Source organism: Corvus kubaryi, unplaced genomic scaffold, assembly GCF_017639235.1.
Source record: "Corvus kubaryi isolate FWS band 111438036 unplaced genomic scaffold, C.kubaryi_AGA036_p1.0 77, whole genome shotgun sequence".
In the NCBI taxonomy this organism is placed as follows: Eukaryota; Metazoa; Chordata; class Aves; order Passeriformes; family Corvidae; genus Corvus; species Corvus kubaryi.
In genome coordinates, this window is record NW_024582064.1 from 48,887 (window position 1) to 71,428 (window position 22,542).

Consider the following 22,542-nt stretch of genomic DNA (forward strand, 5'->3'; position numbering starts at 1 on the left):
CTGTCCTCGCTGTGTACATGTGCCCTCACTGGTGAGGTTTCACAGCTCCAAGTGTGGGCAGAACCTGCAGCTAAGCCTAAGTCTGCAAAAGTGAGAAATAAGCCAACAGCAGGAAGAGCCTGGCTCACTTCAGTGCTCATCCACAGCCGAGCAGAGCAATGTGCCACTCATGACAGCTAACACTGCTCTCAAAAAAAGGGCCATTTTTAAATTCCATTTTCAGAACAGAACCACAAATAGACTATTAGCAAGAAGCACATTATCCCTCCCTCCAGCTTATATGTCTCACCCCTATTAAACATTAGGGAAAAAAAAAAAAAAAGTATAGAAAGACTTGTGGAAAAAAATATCACGGAGTCAAACTTCTGTCAACTTTATCCTCCCTAAAACCGTTTTTAGAAAACAAAATGTAATGTCATCATAAAAACAGCCCTTTCTCTCCTGCCCCTTGCCACCATGAGTTTTCTGCCTCTTGGCAGGTTCACTAAGATCAAGAGTCAGGCATGTAGTGACAGAACTGAATGTGACATAGGCAAGATGATAAAGCATGACTGACACAAAAATTGGTCAGCTTGGCTCAAGTCCTCTGTAAAGGTCTGAGACTACCTGGCAGGGATAAACAGTGGGCAAGGTACTGCTGCAGCAGAGACAGAGCCAGGACTTTGTCCAAAGCCCACCAAAATCAGCAGAAATATTTCATCCAGTTGCAGTGGGCTTTAAAACCAAAGGTAAGGATCAGTGATATTTCTGAGAGATTTTTAACATTGTTCATAATCTTCTCTACTTCTTGTAACTATATAAGGCACCAAATCAGCACCTTCAATAAAGCCCATCAAATTAATTGCAATCCTTGTTAACATACATAAATAGATGTCTGTACTAGTATATGATCAGAGGATCAATATTTTGCTTCATTTCAGGAGACCTAAGTGAACTCTGATTTCAGGTTATTGCCTAACAAAAGTTATTTCAAGTAACTTAAGAGTTATTATGTACAATTTACAAGTTATTATATACTTGCTTCTAAATCAACAGACAGAAGTCAATCCAAAATACGAACAGCTACAACTTAAGAGATCAGAACACACATGTTAATATCAAAGAAAAGTTTCCATGCACTGTTCAAGCCAGAAAGTTTTTAATTCCTTATATAGGAAACTGGTTGCTTGGCATGGAAAATGCATCCATGACCTTAGACTATAACAGAAAAGAATATGCCAGAATTAAAGTTACTCTAAAATAACAGTTCTCTTAATTTTTGCATCACTTATTTTTATAAAGCTCCATATACATACAGTGCTAAAGTACATACCCTTTCTTCTTGTAGTAAAGTCACCTATGGTTTGTGAATCAGTTCGCTCTAAACCATGTGGTTTAGGTCTTAAAATTTTAGGACTTTGACCTAATTGGCAAAAAGAAGACTCTCTTAATAATATTCTATTTATAAGTGGAAAACTGGAATTTTGTAAATAAACATCACAACCCCCTGCAGAAAGGTTAATGCCACAAGCATAAGCAAGCTGCTGAAGGAAATTTTACAGTCTAGCTGGGGCTCACACTAAGGGCTTAAGCACCAAACCAGAAACAAAGAAAACACTGCATGCAAGTAATAAATATATTGGAGGCAAGTGTAAAAGGTGTACAAAAAGGCTAAAAAGTGCATCAACAAATATTGTAACTGATTGTTACTACTAACTGGTTTCATTTAAAAAAATTAAAAATGCATATTTGAGGAATACCTAGCATGAAAGGAGAACAGTCATGTTTCAGATACAAGCTGAAGTACCCTCAGAGAAATTAAATCCTCCTTAGCACAAAATTACTTTGGAAATAATGACTCTTGGGAGTCTCTACTCCCATGGTACTCTTGGTAGGTCTTCTATCCACTGTGCATCTCCCACTTGAGATGCCCCAAGAATCTTTTTCCACAGTGCATTTGTTAAACTTGTTCCCCAGAGGTCTCCATCTGTCTGTACCAAACCCCACCACTCTGATCCTGCAGGTACAGTGGGATTTTCTTCCTGAGTTTCCAGCCTGCCCCCCTACCAAGGCACAACCCAACCTCCACCAGAAATGACCCTGGCATAAAAATACCAATCACCCCCCTACAGACAGCAATGCAAATCCCCTCTCAACAAGGATGTTCTTTAGCCAGCTTGACCAAACACTGCAAGGTCACACCATCTATTTCAAATAAACGTGATCAATAATGTCTAATAGCCCTAAGCTTTCATTAAAGTCTACCTGACGAAGTGTTAGCATTAAAAAAGGCAAGTGCCTTCAAGTGGTACACCAAGAAGCTATATGAATAAACCAAATGAATAGTTTAAGTCTGATTATGTTAGAAAGTTGCCCTACAGCACAAAATGGAAAAGGACTGGTACAGACTCAGGTGTGGGCTGGTACTCCCAGCAATGGGTGAGAATACTTTGTAAAAAATAAACTTGGCAACAAACACCAGAAGTTTGCAAATCTCTACCCCAAGGGCTTTGCATATGAAATGCTCTATTACTGTTATCACTGAAGTATTGGGAATAATCAAGTAACAACAAGAAAGGTAAATACAGAGGTTTTGTTCTGTATCTTAAATTCTACATAGTGCTTCTGAGAGACCATGCAGGTAAGATAAAATTTATTTATTCATTAGTAGTGCTGCATAGCAACTGCCTTAAAAAGAAAAGGACATGAAATTATTTTTACATAGACAGTTCTTTTCCAATTTCAAAATCAGATGCTCCTTTAAATGGCTCAATGTGCTGATGAAGAGTGAGCAGTTGGGCAATGCTGACCAAAGACACAGATTGTGAAGTGGAACACGAAGTATTTCTCACTGGAGCCAAGTCAAAAGCACGAGCCAGCATGTTGGTGTACTCAGTTCTGAGCTGATCCAATATTCTTAAGTCCCTTGCCTATAACTCTCTGATAAAAGCCTGCCTATTTAAAAAGACCAGGATCTTAAAATGGATTGAACAAATGTAGAAGTTCAAATTCAAACACTTTTTATTAAGGACAATTTGATTTGAATATCATTACCTGATCATAGTAATTTTGTATTTCACAGTTTTATAATCTGATTTAAAAGAAATCTGGCCCAATACAACTCAAATTAATATGCACTGATGTAAAAGCACAGATAGTAAGCACAGTGAGAAAACTAGCAGAGGTAACAGTTAATGAAATTATTTATTTATTAATAACCTCTGCTCTTATAACCAAACAGACTGAAGTGCCTGAAACCCATAATACAGAGATAAACTCAAGGAACTCAGGGCTGTGACTCATTATTTCTCCTTCTGTTAATGATGTTACATGGTCTAGTGCAGCCAACCTTCCTGAACTGGGATTAGCCCCATTTGTAAAACGTGGATATTTTGTAACTGACTGCTTCACACTTAATTTAGCACTTACCAGCTACTTTGAGATTTTCAGAAGAGCTATAAAAATAAATACAAGTCCCTTTAAAACTTCTGCATCAGACAAAAACATACAAAACTCACTGAGCTTTCATCTCTTGCTGCTGGAAGACTGTTCAACCTCAATAAATTCGGTGGCAAAACAGCTTGCTGTTACCAACCAGCCCGGATAATGTAATATCTCGAGTTTAATGCGTCACAGAGAATTAAAATATTTGTGCAGGGTGTTTTCTTTTTTCTCCCTACAAAACAAAAAACCAAAAGGCCTAATCTCTGTTGAGGAGCTTATACTGTGCAACAGGAAAGACCTGGCACCAGGCAAAGGAAAAGAGGAGGGGGGGATCAAAATCACAAATCTGAGGTTACATATTTGTGTAAGCGCAGAATTCTTTCACCCTGTTTTTTCCCATTTAAGAAGATAAAGTGACATGAGCCAGGGCACTGAAAGTCCTTAATAATATCCCTTGCTGACTTCAAAAGACAATTTTCCCCAAGGGCACACCCTTGTGTCTCTGAAAAGCAACAAACTAAATAAAATACGGAGGGGAAAGTGCTTCCCACCTGTACAGCACACTGGTCTCCCACATCTGTTCTATCCACAAATACTCACTAAAGGTAACGTGTCACGGGGCTGTTCTTCAAATCGGTGTAGTGACAGTAGGGCTCTATGGAGAGCTGGCTCCATACAGCATTCCAATGTCAGCAATACTGAGGAACACATTTCCTGTGGTTCCCACAGGCCCAGATTTACCTCATCTCACAAAATATAATACTTTTAACTTACACACCTATTCTGGGAAGGATAAATCTGGGTAAAGGAAAAAAAAAAGGTGTCATTTATGCAATTTTATTTTTTTTCTAACTGAAAAGGAAATAAATGTTGCGGCACCACTGGATGCAAACCTACACAGGAAAAAAAACCGAAATAAATTATGTCAAGTGAAACCAACCAAACAAGAAGTGAAAATTAGATGTTTTCACTGTTCAGTCAAGTCACCACCTGTGAAATGCAAAATGCTACAGCCATGAGAGAGAAGCTCAGCTTCTGCACATTCTATCAGATTGTACAAGGGCACTCTGAGCTGAAAAATCACTAATGAAGTCTATTTTTCTAACAAATGGCTGTTTGTACAAACTGCCAGGCACTGCAGGCGATCATGGCTGTGGCACTGGAGTGCACTCAGATGCACGAATTCTGCTCCTGACATTCGGGGCACGTCAATGCCGCCTTTGTCTGTGAAGTCACTGGGAGAAGGGTCCATTTCATGTGTTGGAGTTTGTTTCAAACAACACTTTAAACTGTAAAACCTTTTTGGTTTCTGCATCGGCTCTTGTTGTTTTCCATAAAACACTTGGAATATAATATTGGGGGGGAGAAAAGTTGTCCCACTGCAGTAAATTCCTGCATCTGTGTAGGTGGGTCCTAATGTTTTTGGTTTTGAGGACATAATGCTGAAGAGATTCATTTGTTCTCAGGCTACTGCTTTGAAACACCAGAACTAAACATGATTTCTGTTAAGGACACTTCTTTCCTGACTGGATGCTTGCTCCATGGCTTGCTGGCACAGGATTCCACGTCAGGAAATTGCAAACATACTCACAAAAGAGGCCAACTCTTTTGTTTAAATACCAGCTATTTAGGGCTTACAGTTTTAAGGTAAATATACTAACGTGACATAAAATTTGAGAAATGCATGATCTGCTAATGCTGCTTCCTGGCCAACAGGACTAATCCTCATGAGACAAGGAGATCAGATGTAGGAATGCTAAAGCAGTGCTGTGCTTGGGATAGGAGGAGGAGAGCAAAAGGAAAAACAAGCCACATAAATGCCCTGCATCCACACAAAAGTGCTTTCGGTGAGAAATAACTAACAGCAGTTTCTTGTTTCCATTAACAAAATACACATATTGCTCCCTTTTCTTCGTAATTAGATGGAACCGAATTTTGCACTGAGGTCCAAGAATTCCCATACTCAGAATCACTGTAGATTTTTCCTTGAAAAACAAGGCTGAAACTCACTGGTTTACTCCCACAGGGTTTACTATTTGCTTTTCAATTCTGCAGAATAAACTCCTGCTTTCCTTCTCTTCCTCACCCCAGTGAACCCTGATTCCCGAGTACATGGTCTTCAACACAGAGCTCTACAAATATCCTGAATTTGCTTTTTCATCTCTGTTTTTGTAAGACTGTTTCCTGCCAAGGTACTTCTAATTAGAAACATGTATTTAGTTATACAACATTCAATTGGATTTCCATACTAATATCCACCAACAAATAGGAATATCAATAATGTGCTTTGTTCTGGTTGGTGATAAGACATGGATGCTGATAACTATAGTCTCTTCAGAACAATAAAAACAAACTGAAATCAACTTATTCTTCAATGTTATGAAATATAAAAAGCAGTCACATAAAGAGGGGCTCTCCAGTCTTCTTAGACATCTTTATCGCCTCAAAATAACTTTTTACAGAGAACTGATACTTTGAATGTTCCAGAAATTAAGAATGAATTTGGAAAAAATACCTGATTATGAAGAAGCCCAACTGGATCTGATAGCTAAAGTTCACTGGTATTCCTAAAATATTTGGCAAATGCCATAAAACTACTCAGAGAATACCAAAGCTATTAATCACCAAAATACTATTTGACTGCTCTAATTTGTGAGTAACTCTAGGTGTCTGTATTTTAAAAGCCCCCAAAGCATGATGAACTGAAAGCATTCAATAACAAAGACTCTTTTAAAACCAAAGTACAGTGTTCTGGAGTGTTTATTGATTAGCAGTTTAATGCTGCACTAAGATTCGTGAAGTCCAACAGACTTCAAAAACAAAACACAGAAAAAATAACTGAATTTAAATTATTCACCAGAAAAGTAAAACTTAACATTAAGCCTGTTAAAAACCAATGGATAAGCATGATAATACGGGCATCAAAAACTATGTCTTCTTGAAAAAACTGATGACACAGCAAAGAAAAGAAAAATTTTAGGAAGAGAAATAAAAATAGAGCATTATTACCCATGTTCTCTTGTTCCTGCTCTACCTCATATCTTTGGAGTTTAAAGTTACTTAAAAAAAAAAACCCTAGCCCTAATCCCTAACCCTAATCATCCCTAGTACTAGTATAGAAGTATTGCAGTTTGTCTTCAGAAAACTGGTATGTTTAATTTTGTTACAATCATTGTGTCCAGCAAAGCGCAGCTTCCTCTGCAGCTGTGATACAGCCATCCAAATGAAATCTTTATTGAAATTATTTGTTGTTTCAAACTTTTGGAAGACAAATCACAGCTGCAAGTTAAGGACTGGTGCATCACAGCAAGGAGTTATGTAAACTTCATTTAAAGCCATTAAGTAAAAACTAGACTTGTACAAGTAATTTAGTACAGGCATGGAGGAAGCGTAATTTTCAGCTAAATGGGAGCTTGTGGAGGACAAAGAAGAAAAAAAAAATCAATAATTTTGTACTCAACTTGCTTTAGGAACTCTGAGGAAGCACCTAAACAGTCCCCAAAAGCTTAATTTTTTAAAATTCATAAATGGAACGAACAAGGGGTGTAGCTTCCAAGACAGAATAGAAGATTAAATGCATGGATTTCTTAAAAGCAAAATGAACAATACTTCTATTCAGAAAAGTCATCGCAAAAATTACAATTTCTTTTTCAACAGATCTTTAGTTCAGTTCTTGCTGCAGATTGAAATCACCATTCTCATATTTTCAATGCCTACTTGTCCTAAAGTCTCAGGACATAAGTGAACCTTTATTAAAGAATATGCAAGACAATGATGATAGTGTAGAACATTGCAGTGTTGCCAGTTCCTAATTATTATTGTTTTAAAAGAACTGTCAGCTCCCGCTGTCACAAATGCTCTAAGTGTTTCTCTGAAGTTTTATTTAAGGATGGCGTGCTGCTCCTGCTGTATCAGGACATGCAATATATTCACAGTGTCCAACTTAAATATTTACATGTTTGAGTGCCTAACAAGGAAACTGTTCATCAGGCTATTTATAACTACCTTCATGATTAATGAGGGTTCTTAATTTCCTTAACAACTACCTACTTTGCCTGGGATTTGTAGAGCATGCATGCTACACTGCAACAATGGGAGATTATTCCAGTCATCCAGAAGCATCACAGTGGGTCCTATGGGGACCAGAATGTGGCAGGTGCTTCCTGCCATGGGAAGGCTCTGTACACAATTACCTTTTCAAAGTGGGCCTGGGCTCTTTTATAAAGAAAACTGGAATTCTCTGTGAAGTTAATCCATTTGGGAGATGCTCATGAGGAGTGGTGGCAAAGATACAGCCACATTTTTAGAAGCAGTCCACGTATTTGTGGTTTAACCACACAAATTATGTCTTTTAACATATTAAATGAGAAAAAAACTATGAGAGAAACAACCAGATAAGATTTTTAACATTTTTAAAAACAATCACGATTTCCAACTCCATGAGAATTTTCTTCCTCTCCCTTGGTTTCTTTTGTTTGTTTGTTTTCTTGTTTTCAAGCTGCAACTGGGTATTTTCTTGGCATGAAAAGAAATGTGTGCATCACTCACTGCCTCTAAATCCAAGTTTACCACATGCTGGGCTGAAAATTACCAAGGGCCAAGCAGCAGCGGTCTCTTTTAAAGGCAATCATGTGGACTTAAGTTTTAGGAAGCCTCTCAGATTAGATGCTGATATACTTTTGTTGAAACATAAGCCTTAAAAAAAAAAAAAGTTCAAATGCACTACACTAACTATTGGTTATTTTTTCTATCAGCAAAATAATCTGTGCTGCCCCACCCAAAACTAGGACTGAAAATATTGTTCAAAATAATCTTGAATGCAATTAAACCCTAACAATATTTGGACAAATAGAGTTGCTATTCAAGACAAACGGAGCAAAGTACAGTACCATGCTGTCAGCTGGGAACCCTAAATTCTGTACCGCCTCTGTCAGCAACCTGCTGAGTGATCCTGAGGGCATCGTTCTATCTCAGCTCCCCATGACCCTGAACTAGGACCTGTGCTAAACAGAACTCTCCCAAAAAGTGCTTTTAAGTATTATTGATCAAAAAATTTACAAAAATGACATTTATATTTATTCATTCATTCATTCATTCCATTCATATATTATATTCAAATGAATGAGATTTAACTTTTGATTTTTATTCCATCATGGCCATGAATTGTTAATTCAGCCATATGCCCACTGTTCATGTATTTCTTTTCAGAACCTTAAAAAACCCACTTTGGTAGAAACATGCTATGACACGGAAGAAAGAAGTTACTGATTAAATGTAAGTTGGGCATCAAACTGAGATTCTGAGGAAGTAAACTCCCCCATCACCAATTCCATTGTTGACTTTACACTTTGGTTCAGATATTGAAAAACTGTATTTTATCAGTCAAGATGACAAGCACATGTTTCTTAAGAGATTTCAACCTTACAGATGGGATGGTGTTATATAGCTATAAGGACTTGTTCTGGATGGCTCCTAAACAGTTATTTAAAAAACCCCAACAAACTGGTTTTGTAGTTGTTTGGTCTTAAAGTCTTGTTTTAAGATGAGATACCCCTCTGCCCTAGCCATGGAAACAAATCCTGGGGCAGGAGGGGGTCACTGTCACGCCCAGAGGTCCACAGACACACCCATCTCTCAAATGCTGCATCATTGAAATGCTTCCTCCTGGCCGGTAAAAAACAATTCATACCTTTTTAGTTTTATTTTTGACCACGAACTTTTCCCTTGAAAAGAGAACCTGGTTGTTCTTTGCTGCCTTGTCTGTCTAGGGAGTCTTCCTTCACCTCGCTGCATTTGGGCACCTTTAATTGTACTGCTCCTTCTTGGACAAACAGTATTTTGAGGAAGGTGTGTCACCATCACAACAAAAGTCACTTTTGTTCTGTGTCAGAACCAGTCACTGTCTTTGAACAATTCAGGGAGTAAGACCCAGCTGCATGGGTGGATGCAATATTTTTTTCTGCTTGAAGCCTTTTACAAGCAAACACACTTCCAATTTAGCATCCATGCAACTGTGGCAAGCTAAAGCAGCCAAAAAGCAGAAATACAAAAATTAATATAGCCAATGGTCCTATGTAACTAAAGAAACAGCACCCTGAAAAAAACCAAACTAAAAAAGAGATTATTTTTGTCATTCAATTACAGGTGAATGCAGAAAAGCATCTGCCAAACACTCTCTGTTTTGTCCCAAGCAATACATCACTTACCTTTTGGTATGCTTCTCTAAAGAAAAAAGAAAGTGCTTTGATTCAAGTTATTGGGGCAGGAGGCCAACACTATGTTTTGAAATTACTTTCAAGACTTCCAGAAAGTACTGGAAGCTCCCCATATTTACAGAAGCAGCTGTGAGCTAGAGAAATGAAACTACACAAATCTGTATTGTAATCTCAAGGCTGTAGATATTTTTACTCATTATTACTTTTTAACCCATTTTCTGAAACCAAGCTCTCCTAGAGACCAGTGGAAAAAGAAACAGACTGGGGACATCAAAGAGCCTAAGGCTCTCACAGCTGGGCTGCACAAGTCCTCAGAAGAATGTCCACATACTTCAGGGAATTTTAGACCTATAACCTACATTTAGTTTACCTATGTCAGAATCACGACTTCTCTATACTTCTGCATAGTTGTAACTATTCTGAACAATTTGGAGAGTATTTATGATTTGATAAACTATCCTGAGTGTCAGTTGCTTATATCAGAACTGTGAAGAGCTTACATGGTACAGTCACTACTGCTGATGGACAGACTGCCAGATCCTTGCTGCCTGACACGTTATTCTTCAAAGACAGCACAACCAGAAGGGAGTGAGTCTCAGTTTCATCTCAGGTTGGCAAAACTGAACAGTAAAGGGAGAACAGAGACGCTGCCATCACTGAGCCTTCCATTTTCTACCCTTGTCGAACTATACTGCCTGTAAGCAGCAAGCCCTTAAACAAAAGGAAAACAGAGGAGGTGCTAAACACATACATTTGACAACAAAAAGCAGTGTATCCTTTCTTTATGTGCTGGCTTCACTGCATTATTTCTTTATCAAATGCATTTTTAGCACTGGATGGAACAAACCTCCCTGGCCCACAAGAACATGACTGAGCTAAAGCTAATGCTCATGTGAAAGGTGGTGGTGGTATTTCTAATAGCTTCCAAAAAGCTTGGAGGCAGTGCAAACACTGTTTTTTCAGCAATCTGTAACCAATAAAAAAAAGATAGAGGAGCTTCTTCTGGTAGAACATGAGATGTGCCCTCATAACACCTTACTCCCAACACATCTGATCTCTGCAGTACTTTAGAGAAATCTTCGGGAGAAGCACTGGTAGTCTTCAACAGAAGTTCTTGAACCAATGGCATATTAAACCTCCTCAACATTTAAAGGAGCAATAGCCAGAAGGTAAATATTTTATGTTCCATTTCCTCCCCTTCTGTGTCTGCCAAAGGTTTATTGAACACACAGGCCTTTCTGACGCTTTCTGTGCACTAATTTGTAGCAGAAGAGCATTGCAGTACATTTACATAAGCAGAAACAAACTGGTAATAGAAGCTGCTACAAGAACTTGAAAGCTGAAAAAGCAATGCAGAAGAATATAAAGCACACACTTATTTTAGTTAAGTAAAGGCCCACTTAAACAAAGGCTTTATCTAATTGAATCCAAAGGAACCTGCAGTTTTATTTTCCCAAAGGTATATCTGGAAGGAGTTGTGTGGAGATCTCAACTACTGAAATGGGAATATATCACCATCCTGATGTGTCATCAGATCTGCTCTTCACAACAATGGAAAACTCGCAGTGGTGCATTTGATAAAATTAGAGTGAGGCGGGGGGGTGTGTGTGTGTTACTAAGACCAAACCCTCAGTGATAAATCAGAATCATGACCATTCTTGGCAGCTCAAGATATTCACAAAACTTTTTTTTTCAGCCCCTAAGCATCTACTATACAATATTTACTTTTAGGGACAGTTTTACTTTAAAATCACTTTCTCTTGTAAATTATATTAAACAATTCTATTATTTTACAGTGATAACATCTTCCAAAAGTCTACAGGCAAAGATTTCACCCAGTAACTCTACACTCATTAGAAGGTATGTTAGCACATCTAAAAGTCCTTCCCCTGGTATTAGATACGTCTTTCTAGCTGTAAAGCATTTGAGGACGGGAGCAAAGCAGGAGCCTTACATGCCACTTTCTGAATGTGAAACACTAATTCAGTTCCAAAAAGAAAGATGCAAGAGCAACGATGCTGCCCCAGCAGACATCTGTGCGGTGGCTTTGCGCTGCCAACAGCAAAAGTGAGATGCTTTTCAACACATACATTTATTACTTTTGAAGGTCAAACATTTTATCAGTAAAATACACAAACTAGCCAGTCTGGGAAAATATTTTAAATCAGTTCAGTTCGGTTTATTCTGAGAATGTTTTCCAGTATCAACTTCCATCAATCTGTTCCTGTCCAGTATTTCTTAAGAACTAAGCAAAACTGCTGTCTGGTAACACAGAAACAATTAAACACAAGCAGAGAGCCAAAAGTCTTAAAAAAGGCCATGCCTCACTTTTTGAAGATGGACAGGCAGAATGAGACTTGGTACTTTCCATTTCACACCGCTCGTCTATCACAGTGATACTCTATTTTCCTTAATTACAGGCTGTTTTCACTTAGTGGTAAAAATACTAATTTAAAGGTTTAGTTAGCAAATATTTTGGACCATCTGGATATTTGCCATCACACTTTCCCACAATGAAGTCAGTCATTCTCAATGTAAATACTAATTTTTTCAAGTACATAAGATTAAACATAGGACTTACTCAAATGCAAAATAGGGCAGACATTTGACCTAATGTTCTTTAGTTCCCTCTTCTACAAGAAAGTAAGTTATCTTGTCTCAATAACTTAGTAGGGAAACAAGTTCTTTAAGCATTTCCCTGTATTTCTAGTAAGATGGCTGATAAAACATTTTAGAGAAACTGGAAAATCCAATCTATTTATCAGAGATTCTCTATACAAGTATCTCTCATAGACACATTGCAACCCAATTGTCTTGGTTCCTTAAGAAGTCTGGTGACCCAAATAACCCTTATTTTAAGGTAAAATAAACACATTATGCACCAGATCCAAGAGATTACTTTTTTAGAATAGATTTGAAGGGGCCCTCTAAAATGAGTGTGTGTACTGATCCTGTACCAAGCATTGTTATGGCCATAAATTTGTGTTCTACCCAATGCTTTGTATTCTCTCTCTGCATCACGAGTGTCTTCTATATATAAGGAGACACTTCTGAATCTTAGGAATTCAGTGACATTTTTTCATTAGTAACTACAGCAATAAAATCTAACCTTATGCCTTTATTTGGCATTGTTATTGTGATGTTTTAATAATGTTAAAAATACTCCTAGGGCTCCCCTGTGATTTGGTTATCTCATGGGATAAAAATCATTTGCCAAATAATTTCTAAAAACATGATCATTTGCCACAAATCAGAAGTTGAGAGAGCTATGTTATTTTCTTAGATGATAAAAATTAGCTTCTCTTGGACATTTTCCTCACCTTTTCTGTCTGGTTTGAGGTTCCGATCCACGGGCGGTGGCTCACATTCTGCAGCAGGTACCGACCGTCTGGGAGGGGTTTTTGGGCTGGACCTGAAACCCATGTGAGCAGGAGGAGGGACTTGCTTTCCAAATAATGGAAAATCAAACGTGCCTGGTATCATTGGTACATAGTTTGTTTCCTGGATGGGTTCAGTGAAGCTGCTGGAATGCTGTCGTGGAGGAGAGTTGGGATTCATTGGGACATAATTTTCATCTAGTTCTTCACTTGAAACACTTCCCACTGTCAACATGCTTCTGTTTTTCTAGAATTAACATATATTTCCTTTAACAAAATAAGTTATGCAATCAGCTGTGAATCATATGAGTCTTTTAACCTAATCTACTCAGATTAATATATTCTATTGAAACTGAAAAATCACAAACACTGCACAGCTTGCTTTGTTACTCAGGAACAAAGAGCATTCAAGCACTGTCACTGCTGCCTCTCATCAGATCAAGTCATACTTACAAAGTGGTTATGGAAGCCCTCCAATGAATTAGATCTGTCATTCGGAAACGTTCGTGGAATATCATAACAGTCTTGAGAACTAATTTCTAAAGAAACAAGAAGAGAAAGTGGCTATTTATCACCCCTGTTCCTGTCACTTGGCACAGGTATCCAGAGACTGTTGTTATTTACTGTCTGCTTCTGAGAGCACACAAACACACCTCCTGAAACTGTGGCCCTATCTATATTTGAGAGGACTGTGTTCACAAACAACCTTAGCGCTCATCAGTCACAACTTGAAGCTCTTACAGTGATGTTTTTCCATGAAGTAAAGAGAAATGAATTTTTGCTTTTAAAGAAGCAGCAGAGTCTATCTTTTAATTGAGCAGGTGTACTAACTTAGTGTAAGAGTGAGAATCTGGGCCCTCATGAAAAACCTATTCTAAAATAAACAAACAGCAGATGCAGTTTAAGGTCTGGAGAAAGGTTTTCTGACTGATGCCCTTTGCTTGGAAAGTGCTGATTCAACAGGATCCCATCTGTTGCAGGAACAAGTGAATCCCTTCTCAGCTCCCCAGTGTGGTCTCCAGGGGCTTTCAGTTGGAGTGAACTGCTGCAGAACCGAAGATCTCTCCCTTTTTGGAGTCCTGGATCTTGGCAGTCCCCATTAAGCAGGTCCTCAGCTCCATGGCTGGTTCTTTGTTGGACAGGGGTCTTTGTGAGACTCCTGGCTCCCAGGTGCTGCTCATCCGTGCAGGCAGCAGGCTGCCTTACCCTGTGGCAGGGACGCCCCTCTTCATGATGCCAGCATAGAAACTGGGCAAACTCTGGGGTTTATCCCCACCTTGCCCTGAAAAATACCTCTGAAGTTTTTTTGGGATTTTCACCACAGAGGAAAGATAAACAACTCTATCCTTAAGTACCAAATTTAAACAGTGTTTTCAGAAAGACTACTTTCCTGAGGCAGATAATCTCAGCTTTGAGAAAATAAGCAAAATAAATAAGCAAAAAAATAAGCAAAATAAGGATCTTTCATAGTGTTACTTTGTAATTTTAAAACACTAACAACCACCAATATTTTACACTCAGTCTACAAAATGAATGACAAATAGAACAATACTATCTGAGCATCTCTATGATCACACCTATTCTGTATACTGCCTCCTCTAAAATCCTTGAATTCATCCCTCATTTCAAACAATTCTCCTTTAAAATCACCTCTAACATTAGTATCAACTTTAACCAGCATAAAATTTCACTTTAAAAACAACACTGTAATACCCACCTGCTTCAGAAATCTGAAAGAAAATGGAACCCTTAGCCCAAGAGTGGTTAACAAGACAATACACAACGCAGCATATCTGGAGTACCAACGTTTAGGTGGCCACAAGGAACAACCTTAATTTTACTTAAAAACTGCAGTAAGCAAATCTATCACAAGGACAGAAAGAAAGGCTGGTGGCAATGATCATCAAATCAGGGTTGATCTCAAAGCTCTGGGTATACACCATATCCCACTGAGCTTCATGAAACACTTTCAGCTCCTGCAGACTGGACCACCCTTCACTAACCTCACTTTGGTCTTTCTGAAAGACTGATAATGGTAGTATTGAATTCAGTTATATGAGCTCATTACCAAATAAATATGTCTAGAACTTCAAATATTTTTAGCCAAGGCTGAATGCCACAGTGCAATGTGCATCCCTTACTGATGTTCTGTGCCTTGCTGTTCTGATGGTTTCCTTTAAAAATATCCTTTCCTCTTTCTTACGTATTTTAAACACTGTGAACACAGATCACTTTGTGAGGGGCTACACACTTGTTCCTACAGGCTAGAAATGCCCCTCACATCATTCAGCCCATTCGTATCTGTCGTATCACATAATTCAACACAAAAATTCTGCAGGACCACACATGGAATAATGGAATACTGACCTTTCCGGAAGACATTCAAATCTCCCGTTGAAATGGTGTTACTGCGCGAGGGTGGCGCTCCTGCGGCGGGGATGCAGTAGCTGCTGTCAGTGTCGGAAGCAGTGCGACTGATGCTACAGGTTTCCACAGGAGAGCGATCTGCCGCCTGGTGAGGTTTGGGTGGCCGAGGTGGAGGGATGTCTGGAATAGTCTCCAGTTTTGAAGTCTGAGACAATGTTCCCTCTGGGAAAGTTCGCGGGATCTGATAAGTACCTCCAGGTGTGGGGGGAATGTCATAGCTAATGGAGATGTGCCTCATCTGTGCGTCTAATGACGTTGCTGACGGGGTATTGAAAACATGCTGCTCTCCTTCTGCATCAGTCCCAGATGGAGATGCTGCCTTGGGCAAAACATCCTGGGAGTAACTCCTAGGCAGGTTGTAAAGGCTGGAGTCTGCCAGCGTCAGCACGGGGCGGGAAGGAGGGGAGTCGTAGACGCCCTGCTGCGGGAAGAAGCCGTTCACAATGTGCTTGCTCCCTGATGGAGCAGGGTTTTTGTGGGAGGGCAGGTTATCATTGCAGTCTGTTTCTGAAGAGCTGGATTTTGCAGAGTCACCATGAGATCTACATGTGAGATTGCGAGATTAGAATGTTGATGAACACATAGAGAAAAATAAACATTGCAAATCATAAACACAACGTTTATCATGTAACCAACTAAAAAGTCAACCAGTGTCTTCCAATTTTTTATTTTTATTTTTTTTAAATGAGGTGCAGGAACTTAATTATTAAACAAACAGTAGTACCTAAGGACCCTAAGTAGCTATATCCATACAAATCCATGCATGTGAAATACATAGCACAGTTGTGGAGCTTTACCAACAGCTCCACAACAGGTTGATGTTTCATAAAGCAAGTGATTTTCATGATGCCAGTTTGAAGCTGAGTTTGTTTGGGGGCTGGAGGTTTTTTTAATTCTTATTTTTTTAACCCATGCTGCAAACTAGCAGCACTTTATTGGCTTTGTTAAAGGTAAAAATAAGATGTTCAATACTTGGATTTGCAGTACTTGCTAGTTCTAATCCTTATGAACAAAATGTTAAGAGGAAAAAATATGACTGCTTGTAACCCCCCTAAATGCATGCCTGAAGTTATACTGACCATATAGGACTCATTTGAAATACGTAAGGAAAAGAGAAATAAGAGATAAGATCATAAATAGGAGGCAAATAGTATGTTCTTTGAGGAGAAAAAATCCATAGGTTGCATGTGCAACAGAGAGCTTTTGTCTTGAATGCAAATGAAGGCAGTGTTGTTAGATAAAGTTGCAGAGAAATTTACTTTTGATTTCTCAGGAAATTCTTTTATGAGAACAGCACTCATTAGTACTGGTACTAACCACTACCAGTAAACTTACATGGAAAGTAACCATCTTATAATAATTTTATTTCCTTTGTAAACCCCCCCATTTACCGTGCTCTAGGCAGACAAATTCTGTTATCAGTCTGGCTCCTTGCTTAAATGAAAGTCAAGACAGTGGCAAAATACTAACACTGGAGATGTTAGTGGTGTAGTTAAGGAAGTCCATACACTTTTTGATCAAACATACCATGATATTTCCTATTTTCATTACCTCAATACCATACCATTGTGTTAAGTTATACATGCATATGAAGACAGGAAATTCAGCCTCTGAATTTTAACTATTTTCAAAAGTCAGCATTAACCACTAATCACGATAAGAACACCATGTATAATTCTGAAAACACACAGTGCATAGTTGACAGGAACAGACTACTCCCGGTTTGGGGTTTTTTTCAATGACTTCTGTACTTCAGGAATTTTAATTTTTCCCTTTAGTACAGCTCAATAAAAAAATCAATTGGCTTAAACATTCCATTAACCATTGGTTATTACGATAAGTATTAAAGCATTTTTACACCTCAGTTTAAAATAATGGCAAAGCTGGATGTAACACAATGATAACTCCTCACTTTATAAGCAGAGGATGACTATGACATGAATTCAGTGTTATCACACATGGGCATCACATATGAGCAAATTATGGTAAGTGGCCAAACTATCCCTTACTCAGTGCTAGGACTGGACATCTCTTTCCACATACCAAAAAAAGAAAACTGTCCAGCCTGTTGATCCACAAGGACTGCGCATTAAGGTGCACAGAGAGGAGGTGGGGCAGTGAGGCAAGGGGAGCCCAGCAAAAAGCCAGCCTCCACATACTAAAAACCACTTGTTAACAGAGACCCAGGAAAAAGGTTTATAAAGTGTTTTAGTCTGAGGGGTAATCATCTCATTTTTGCAAATAACGTGTTCGGGCTGACTTGACCACTCATCCTTTTCAGCTGATTCTTTTCCCATCTGCAGGAATCAATATAACTGATTAAACAGAATATTATGAACAAAATGGCAGCAAAACTGCTTTTGTGTGCCAGCAATCTGGGACACCAACAGAGAAGAAAGCATAGAAAAAACAGGATAGACATAAAAATAAATAACAACCAGCTCTCTCTTTTCAGAAAATGGAAGCCAAAGTTACATAGTTTTTCTGTTAAAACTCACAGAACACCATGCAAGACGAGTCTCAAACAAACAATAATTTCAGGCAAGTTAATGGCTCTCTGATTAATTTCTCACACGTGTTCCAAGAATGGCTACTGTTCACTCACTGCAGTGGAATCTTTTTACTTTCAAAGTCTTCTAATAGCAGGTATTCCTGCCCTTCTTCTGAGAGAAAGGGTGACCCTTGGCTGGTTCATACACATAGGAAAGATGAGGAAGACAGCATTTAGTATTTCAATACACCTCTCGAATGAGCCAGAACAATAAGGGATTTGGAAGTAGTGTTTGGCTGCATTTTCTTATCTAGGATTCAAATACAAACCTTAAAAATCTCACTAAATGCTACAGTGAAACAATGTTCTTTCTCAAGTCAGCAGCGATTAGAGCATAAAACTATTTTAGATGAAATACTGCATGATTGTTACAGCTGCAATTGCTGCATCCAAGGCATTCTCACAACAGCATGTGGTGCACTCTGTGACACTGTAATGAATGCTGTCTGAAACACTACAGTCCTCAGAAATCCCAAAGAGGCAACTCAGATACTTCTATGTTTCACAGTTACTCCTCTCACCGATAAAAGAACCTCAAAGCCTTGAAATAAAAATCAATGGTTCCCAGATTACCTGTAAAGTAACATGCAGAATCAGAATAGAAAATGTTCCCTCTGCATATTGGACACTTTTAAGTCTAAAGGGAAAACATCATAGAAATCACCATTTAAGTAACAGTAGCTGCCTGTTTAAATACAGCTATTAAGCCTTGCACTTTACACCAACTCTGTATGAAATACACAGATAAATTGTTACAAGCCTGGAAATTAATAGGAAAATGATGCAGCCATTTGGTTTTCTTTCTTTGCCTGTAAGGATGTGGACTGGGGTAGAGTCCACTCTTACAAATCATCTTAGTAATGTGCTACACAGATACACGAAGCTCTCATTCTATAGGAAAATGTCTATATGCTCTATGCTGTGGTCCAAATCCAGCAGCTTACCCACTTTATCAGACATAAAACATAGGCAGTCCTTTTAGGTGGAACTGAAAGTCCAGTAAGACTGTTATTCTGAATGTTCATTACTACAGCCTTTTTTAATGAAAGGACACAGCTATTTAGTTACATAAAATAAACTAAGCCCATATAATATCCAAGTGATCGCAATGCCAATGTCTTCAAATATTCCTACAAAACCATCATTTATTTAAACAATCTCTAAACTCCCAAAGATTTTGTTCAGTTCTTTCAGTTCTCTAGGCATTGTATCTCCATTGGACTTTTTGCCTTGCCCTGTACCTTCTTCCTTGTGTCACCAGTGACTTCCTTGAGAAATTTTGCAGGCTAATCAGGGACTCTGTACTTTGCCATATTTTGTGCCCCCTTCTATGGTCTCCTCAGTCGCTACTTAACCCACACATCACATAACTGTGGAAGTCAGGTCAGAAAGTCAATTACACATCCCAACCTTCATAATTCCTAAAAACACCTTCATGCTGTGGTGGTAAAACTCTGCTGAGCCTGTCCCTCTCAGAAGGAAACGGGCACTCAGACACATTTCTGATGGGGCAGGGCACTGAAATCCAAGTCAATTTCTCTGCCAAGCTGCTCTGGAAGTGAAACCAAACTTAAAAGCTTTTGGCAGGAACACTGACATACCTCCTGGGCCCTATCAGCCTCTCAACATCACTAAACACTGAAACCTTTAACACTGGGTTTCCCCTTCTCCTGCAGGAGGTCCTGGGGCACACCATGCTGCCTGTAACCTGCACATTCCATACTCTGGGGGAACTGCAGGCGCATTCCCTTGTTTTAGAAGGAAGACTGTAAAGGGTGGATACTTTTCTACCACATAATCATCAGTAAATGGAGCCGGAAACTCCTCAGGCACAACAGAGCAAGATAAAGATGCCAAGGGAGCGCAGAACACATGGCACAGGAAAACTGGCAGAGCATCAAGGTGTTGATGCAGAAGGCACTGCCACTAAAAGGCATGGCCTAAGGAAGCATGAGAAATGCTCATGAAAACACTCTCAAAGGAAGCTTTCCTCAGCCTTCCACGTACTTGTCTGTAATCACAAAAAGAGTATGTTTTGTTTATTTTTCTGGAAGTACCCCAGCAGATTTTATTTGAAATTACTGCAGAAAAGAAGCTTGCCAGAGGGATTTATAAGGTTCTCCTACAGAATGCTCAAGGCTGGAAAGGACCTCTGGACACTATCTGCTGAGCTTTTCCAATACCTCTAAGCAAACCCTTCAAAATCAGGTAAGGCTCCTCAGGAGCTTGTCCAGTCAAGTTAATTTGTGGTTCTTTTAAACCATTTTTTTAAAAGAGGACAGATTCCAGTATGTCCCTAGGTAGCCTGCTCTAGGAATGGCCACCATGATCCATTCTGGCAAACCACAGTGATATTTCCCAGGCAGCTTCTATGAATATCATATCCTCCTATGCAGGAGGTGCTGTACATTTATTTAAGTTAGAAGTAGCAGTTGGAGAAATAAATAGAGATTCAATTCGGTAGAAGTTCTAAATTTTTCCTTCAAATTTCCTATTGCACACTTCTTTAAAGAACTGACTGTGTAGGTACTCTTTATTCAGTAAAAAATAAAGCTTATTTGAGCTTCCTTTTATATATCTGTTATTTGGAAAAAGCTGAAATGGATATGGAAGCTGAGTGGTTTCAGCCTCTGCATTCTTAGTTATCATAAAATAATTGGCTTTTTTCTTGTTTAAGAGTCTGACCCATGCTAGTAATAGTAAACAAATACCTCTTGAAGATCACGGTACTCAGTGATGTGGTAACCTTGCCGGTGATAATAAAATCAGCATGTTTTTAAAACCCCTTCCATGAAAGCCTTAACCGGCAAAACTGGGCCACCAAATGCCAGGAGGGAGAAAGGCTAAATTCATCCAGCTTTTTCTAGTCCTAGACTAGACTAAGCACACCAGATTGTGGCTAAAGAAAGGGTACTTCTCTGCTCTGTGCCATGCACCACTCCAAGCTACAATGAAATGCTTGGATTGCTGCATTACTGTGATACTTCTGGTGGCAATTGCAGTCCACACTTTTGGAGAATGCAATATGGATCTAGCACTGATCAAAAACTTACTATTGCAGGAAAAGGTTTAATGCATGGAAAGAAAAGAAGGAAAAGTTACAGGCAGCTTCCCCAAGTAGATCATGTGCATCCAAATGCTCAGTGGCTCGGCAATAAAAGAATGCTTTTAGCACAAACATTCTTGGCCTGTAATACAAACAAGTGTTATTAAGAAACAAAAGTCACCTACCTCATAGGTTCAGGTTTTTTACTTTGACAGTTTATTAGCAGTAAGTAGTCTTGAGGATCTTCTTGACCAGAGGAAGACTCCAGAGGGGGGACGTTAATAAGCCGATACGGAGAAGGAAGGGAAGATTCTGCTTGCATGGAAGGCGGTGAAGTGTTGATGGGCAAGGGTAACTCAGCAGATGGTTGTAAAGAACTAACTGGTGGCTTCACAGCATCTGCAAACACATAAGCAAAGAATTCTTTACACTATGAAGAAGTAGTTTTTCAACATTAAGAGAATTATTAAGAGAGGATGGGTTTTAGTTCAAATTTGTGAAATTGATGGACGTGAGAACATCTGGATGCTAACATTTGTTTCAGGGTATTTATATTCATATTTTAATCTTTGTATTTTCAAACTGCAATCAATTTCTTAAGTAAGCCTTGGAAATGGCGGTTCTGCCTTATTTAATGACTTATTTAACCCGCTTTCTGGCCACAGAAAGAACAAAGATGCTGACAGCTGCAGTAATACAGCTAAAACCACAAATCTGTTGTCTTAATCAAGAGCAGACAAAGGCCCATAAGTTATTACTTGAATATGGCAACCTGAGTCAGCAGTTACAAGTATTCTTTCCTTTTTGACCAAGGTCACTTCAGTGTTTGAGATTAGTCACCAGGCAAGACCTGGCCACTCTCAATATCTGAAAATCAACAGGAAAAGTGCGGCTTTTGCAATGAAAGATCCCTTACAACTACAAAAATATTGCAAAGGTACAACAGGTAACAAGTTCCACTAAGCCCCCTGATTACAACCCTAAGTATTTATTGTTGTGCAATAATTGAAGCAGTTGTGGCTGGGTTTGGTTTTGGTTTTCTCTTCTTGTTTTGTTTTGGCTTAGTTTGGCTTTCTTTTGGGCTGGGGGGAGAAGAGGTGTACTGTGAGGTTTTTTTAAAATAACCTTATCTTTCTAATTCTTATCTACTTCCGATCCATGTATATTCTAAAGTAACTTTTTTCCTTCCAAATACATGTATCCAGACTATTAAATTATCTGGGAGACTAGAAAATATCGACACCACACAACGTTAAATAATCATTTGACTTTTTCATTGTTTTAATGACACATTAACGAAGAACAACATAATTAAGCAAACCATTTCCCAATTATCAAGGCTCCCTTGTACTTGCAACTCATTGTACGTTCCAATTTGCTCATCCCAAGAATGGACGCTGATTATTAGCATTGTTTAAATGAACATATAATTATCCAATGCTCCTGCTCCTGCCAGGCTTACAGGCCAACTATGCACTACAAAGTAGCTTCATTCAGCTTCTG

At 38.8% G+C, this 22,542-nt stretch overlaps 1 protein-coding gene across 11 annotated transcripts in view; it reads right to left on the reverse strand.

The window, feature by feature from the left end:
* The window catches only part of GAB1 (GRB2 associated binding protein 1), a 93,998-nt gene that overhangs the window by 6,194 nt on the left and 65,262 nt on the right, over positions 1-22,542 (reverse strand). For 7 of the 11 annotated variants that reach the window (XM_042051912.1, XM_042051906.1, XM_042051905.1 and 4 more), the window contains exons 3-7: positions 21,225-21,438; positions 15,383-15,984; positions 13,469-13,554; positions 12,959-13,262; positions 1,313-1,402 (exon numbers count right to left, since the gene is read on the reverse strand). In XM_042051912.1, the coding sequence (XP_041907846.1) occupies positions 1,313-1,402; positions 12,959-13,262; positions 13,469-13,554; positions 15,383-15,984; positions 21,225-21,438 (1,296 nt within the window). The remainder of the gene's footprint in view (positions 1-1,312; positions 1,403-12,958; positions 13,263-13,468; positions 13,555-15,382; positions 15,985-21,224; positions 21,439-22,542) is intronic. The other 4 variants (XM_042051914.1, XM_042051909.1, XM_042051907.1 and 1 more) reach the window with 2 other exon arrangements.